This window comes from Bombina bombina, chromosome 1 (assembly GCF_027579735.1).
Source record: "Bombina bombina isolate aBomBom1 chromosome 1, aBomBom1.pri, whole genome shotgun sequence".
In the NCBI taxonomy this organism is placed as follows: Eukaryota; Metazoa; Chordata; class Amphibia; order Anura; family Bombinatoridae; genus Bombina; species Bombina bombina.
The window spans coordinates 936,639,538-936,645,537 of record NC_069499.1 but is presented as its reverse complement, the minus strand read 5'-3'; the positions used below and the strand labels follow the sequence as shown (position 1 = coordinate 936,645,537).

The window sequence follows — 6,000 nt, the reverse complement described above, 5'->3', positions numbered from 1 at the left end:
GCTCACTTCTTGCAAGACTCGTAATACCGGCGTTAGGCAAATCCCATTAAAAAGATAGGATATGCAATTGACGTAAGAGGATTTGCGGTAGCCTCGAGTCGCGGAAGAAAAGTGAGCGGTACACCTGTACCTGTCAGACTCGTAATACTAGCGTTAGGTAAAAAGCAGCATTGGGACCTCTCAACGCCGCTTTTTAAGGCTAGCGCCAAACTCGTAATCTAGGCGATAAAAAGTTAGTTCCAAATTGGCAATGCACTGCTGATCCTGAGTTAAACATGTCCAGTGATTAACAGCTATGCATATATGCTACTCCTAATTTACATAATGACATTTTATCCCCACTAGTTCCACTTTCATTCCATCTATCTTTTTCCGCTGGTGTTTCCGATATCTTACTCTGCTCTCATTCTTACTATAAGCACTTTAATGAATTTTGCCATCCTTTCTCTCATCCTTTCTTCTCTATATACCACCACCTCCTCCTCCCTGTCTCCCCTCCCTTCTTAGTCTCCCCCTCCTGTTTACTCCCCTTATTCACTCTCCCTCTTCCACCTCCTTCCTTCCCTCCTCCCCTCTTCCTTCTCAGATACCCCTAGCGCTGACTCAAACACACAGCATTGCAGTGCTCGCCCAGCTGCCCATCCCTCTCCCTGCTCCACTCGTTCAGCACCATGGCCAGCACCGTGTCAGGTAAGATGGGTACAGAGGGCGCTTATTACTAGGACCCCAATAATTTGCCTAGTCGTCTACATGCAGTAGGGTGTGAACTACAGCCAGGGACATCTCATTGTTCTGCATGATAAACTGAGATTTAAAACCATGAGAAACCATTAGGGTAGAACGTAAGGCTGTATCTCATACTGTAAACGTTTTCTCCTCTCCAAAATTAATTTTAAAATAGCTTCATACTATTTTTTTTATTTTGGGCATCGATCGAGGTCTACCCCCCCCCCTTCCCCATGGTATACACGGCATCCCCCTCCATCTGAACACCTTTCGCACAGTCTTCAGCAGCCATTAATGAAACCCCAATTAGTCGCCGAATATAGAGCTGATATTTGGGCTCCTGCAGATTTGGGGTGATGCATGTGAGATGCAAAGCAGCTGGGAGGGTGTCAATAATCTTGGGGGTCAGCGTATTGCTGACGGAGGATGTCATTGGAAGGCGAATGCTGCTGGGGTGGGGCTGATAAGAGGGACTAAGGCTGCTGAAGGTGGCTGAAATTTGTTGGGAGGGGCTGTGGCAGCGTTAAATAGCTAATAATTTAAGGAGGGGCCCTTTTTGGGAGCTGATCATGATAATTTCTAATTTGAGGCTTTTGCATTCTCGATGCATCTGATCCTTGTTTGTACGAAGATGTATATTTTTTTCAATAAGGGCTCATAATTCGGGGTCCCTTTAATGCAGGAAGAGAAGACTGATATCCCTTTTACTGTCAGAGAGGGCTGAACTGCATTGTTTAGCAATGTGTTGCAGCCCTTACTCGCAGCAAGGGATTTGAGCCTTCAGGAGGGGGCAGAAGCTACAGCTAATTTAAAAAATGTTTTATTGCATTTCAGCTTTTAGATTTTATTCCAACCTAAAATCAATGCCTGCAAACTATTTTATTCCTACAGATACACATTATATTTAAACAATTCATGGTAACCATGTTATTGCACTATGAAAATATCACGTTTGGGGTGTAGGAGCAATTTCTGAGCTGAATGAAACCTGTTTATTGTTTTGCTATCCTTGAAATTAGGCTTCTGCTTTTAAGACGTGATAGGGTGTTGTGTAGGAGTGTTGTGTAGGGAATGTATGTGTGTTGTTATATGTTGGGCCAATGTTTTTAGGTGGTAGAGGAAGGCAAATGGAGGATTATACTGCAAGGCATGGCAGCAGCATTGTGGCAGGCCTGTATGACAGCTAACAGTTTAAGGAGGAGGGAGAAGCAAAATGGGGTAGAGAAGAAAGTTATAAGTATATAAGAATGGTGGTGAAAATGGATATAGGTATAGTGTGTGTGTGTGGGGGGTTAAGTTATAATAAATAATACAAAGATTGTAGATTATGAACTGACAATATGAGGAATATTGGGAAGGCAAGAAGGTGCAAAGTGATGAACTGACAATATGAGGAATATTGGGAAGGCAAGAAGGTGCAAAGTGATGAACTGACAATATGAGGAATATTGGGAATGCAAGAAGGTGCAACGTGATGAACTGACAATATGAGGAATATTGGGAATGCAAGAAGGTGCAACGTGATGAACTGACAATATGAGGAATATTGGGAATGCAAGAAGGTGCAACGTGATGAACTGACAATATGAGGAATATTGGGAATGCAAGAAGGTGCAACGTGATGAACTGACAATATGAGGAATATTGGGAATGCAAGAAGGTGCAACGTGATGAACTGACAATATGAGGAATATTGGGAATGCAAGAAGGTGATTAATAGAGGTGTAAGGAAAAGAAGAATAGAGAGAAGAGGGTGTGGATTAGTGTAAGGGTTAATTTCCTAGACAGGGTTGTGGGGATGATTGTTTTATGGGGTGTAGATCAGGGTTCTAGATGCAGAGTAGGCAGGGAATATAAGTATTTGGTAAAACAGAGAGGGGCTGTTGTAAAGTGGGTGTGAAGAAAGGCCTTTCTCCATTGTTTCCACTTGCACTCTGAATAGAAAGCAGGAGGGCATAGATAACAATGAATAGTCGTAAGAAGATTGATTTTATTGACATTGGTGGTAGATCTCCGTGTGGCTGAATGTGATTTTAGGGTATATTTAGGCCTGATTACTAACTGGAGGTTGTGCGATACTGTTAGTGCCATAGGTTATCAGCATATTAATATCCACAGTCAAGCACATGGTATGACCAACATTACAATAATGACAGCCTCAGATTGGTGCATTTATAAACTGTTGCACATCATGCATCAGCTTATGGTTAATGAACTATTGTGATATTACAGGAAGGCATCCATCTTACTAGCAATATGACACAATTGTAAAAACTACTCCAATTCTATAGAGTTTTCTACCCACAAGTAGAAGGATAATAGGATTAGCTATTAAATAATTAGTATTCTTCATTCCTGTTCTTGGAAGCCCTTGTAATTCAGCCTTCACAGGATGTGCATAAAAACTCAGTAGCATGGAGCATGACTACTATTATGCAATTTTGCTGGGGGATACCAGATGGCTGAAGATGCAGAGCTTTCATGCACAGAAACTACAGTATATCTAATCAGATATATGTTAAATGGCAAAAATATCATGTTAATGATTGTTACCAATCAAGCATTAAAGGGACATAAAACCCAACATTTGTCTTTCATGATTCAGATAGAACATGCAATTGTAAACAACTTTCTTATTTACTTCTAGTATCAAATTTTCTTTGTTCTCTTAGTATCTTTTGTTGAAAGGCAGGGGCATAAGCTTAGGAGTTTGCGCGTTTCTGGAACACTATATGGCAGCAGATTTGCAAGAATGCTATCCATTTGCAAGAGCACTATTTCCTGCCATGTATTGCTCCAGATACATACCTAGGTATCTCTTCAGCATCGAATACCATGGGAACTAAGCAAGTTTTATAATAGAAGTAAATTGGATTTTTTTTTTTTTTATTGCATGCTCTGTCTGAATTACAAAAGACAATTTTTTGGTTTCATATCCTTGTAAAAATCATCAAAATTGTGAAATGTAAGTATCCCAATCAAAGAATATTATTAGGTTATGTCGGGTGGGAGTGTTTTCTTTTGGAATTTCCATGCTTTTTAATGTTTGACTGTGAACATTGCCATTACATTTAAACCTACACACACACACACATACACACCACACACACATACACACCACACACACACACATCACACATACACACCACACACACATACACACCACATACACACACACACATCACACATACACACCACACACACATACACACCACACACACACATCACACATACACACCACACACATACACACCACACACACATACACACCACACACACACACATCACACATACACACCACACACACACATCTCACAAATACACACCACACACACACATCACACATACACACCACACACACACACATCACACATACACACAACATCACACATACACACCACACACATACACACCACACACACATACACACCACACACACACACATCACACATACACACCACACACACACATCTCACAAATACACACCACACACACACATCACACATACACACCACACACACACACATCACACATACACACCACACACATACACACCACACACACATACACACCACACACACACACATCACACATACACACCACACACACACATCTCACAAATACACACCACACACACACATCACACATACACACCACACACACACACATCACACATACACACAACATCACACATACACACCACACACACACACAGCACACATACATACCACACACACACATAGATAGACATACATAATTAAATAAACAAGATTGTATTGCTAAAAAGTATGAAGTTAGCGCTTATACCAAAATAACAATCCTATCTAAGCCACTCATATATCTTATCTCCTTCCTAGATAAGTATTTGTGCGAAATAGGTTATAGAAAAATAATGAGGGCGCTACTCGATAGCCATAGGATGTTAATTCTATAAGAATAAACAATTATCTACTATGAATGGTTGGAAATCTCAACTTAAAATAAAATTCTAGACTTTACATCAAATATCAATCATTTGCAAACCAATTTGAGATATTAAATAGAATAATTAACTCAGATTAATGTAATAAAATTTAATTTTAAAAAAATTAATAGATTTAGATATTAAAATATAAAATAATTATGAACTTTATCATGATATATCAACAAAAATATATTAACAAAATAAGACTCTACATTTGCGAGCTTTAGAATTGATATTGGATTAGCAATATTGCACACTTATACTAAAAGGGAGAACCATAATAATAAGCCATCACTATATGATGAAGGGATGATGATAGGAATTAATGCTATATGAATCTATCTGAATGCTATAGAGTCTAGATAGATTCATATAACATTATTTCCGATCATCATCCCTTCAACATATAGTGATGGCTTATCATTATGGTTCTCCCTTTTGGTATAAGTGTGCAATATTGCTAATCCAATATCAATTCTAAAGCTCGCAAACGTAGAGTCTTATTTTGTTAATATATTTTTTTGTTGATATATCACGATAAAGTTCATAATTATTTTATATTTTAATATCTTAATCTATTGATTAATTTTTTTTAAATAAAATTTTATTACATTAATCTGAGTTAATTATTCTATTTAATATCTCAAATTGGTTTGCAAATGATTAATATTTGATGTAAAGTCTAGAATTTTATTTTAAGTTTAAAGTTGAGATTTCCAACCATTCATAGTAGATAATTGTTTATTCTTATAGAATTAACATCCTATGGCTATCGAGTAGCGCCCTCATTATTTTTCTATAATTAAATAAACATACATACTGCTGCAGGAACTTTATGACCTCCAGGCTACTGCACCATATAAACCAATATCTGGGACCAGAGGCGGAACTACCATTGGTGCAGCAGGTGCAGTGTCACCAGGGCCCAAAGAGCTGGAGGGGGCCCATAACAGCCAGCCTATACACAGGTGTATGCAGAATGTGTACAATCCTAATACAGGGAAGTTACCTTTGGGGGGGCCCAAAAAATCTTGCACCAAGGCCCTCTGTGAGTAGGTCGGCTACTGTCTGGGACTGCAATACCTGCAAACGACTGCTGACAAATCATTACTGAGCATGTTAGATTTATTTTTATTTTTTTTCAGATGACTTTAAGACTACAATTACTTAAAGTTAAAATTAAACTTTTATGATTCAGATAGGGCATGTCATTTTAAACAACTTTTCAATTTACGTTTATCATCAAATTTGCTTTGTTCTCTTAATATTCTTAGTTGAAAGCTAAACCTAGGTAGGCTCATATGCTAATT

General features: G+C 38.4%; 1 protein-coding gene across 1 annotated transcript in view; it reads left to right on the top strand.

Moving 5' to 3' along the window:
- The first annotated feature begins 533 nt into the window (after positions 1 to 533).
- The window catches only part of STMN3 (stathmin 3), a 45,768-nt gene continuing 40,301 nt past the window's right edge, over positions 534 to 6,000 (top strand). Inside the window, exon 1 of the mRNA XM_053701353.1 lies at positions 534 to 690. Within this exon, the coding sequence (XP_053557328.1) occupies positions 672 to 690 (19 nt within the window). The 5' untranslated portion in view covers positions 534 to 671. The remainder of the gene's footprint in view (positions 691 to 6,000) is intronic.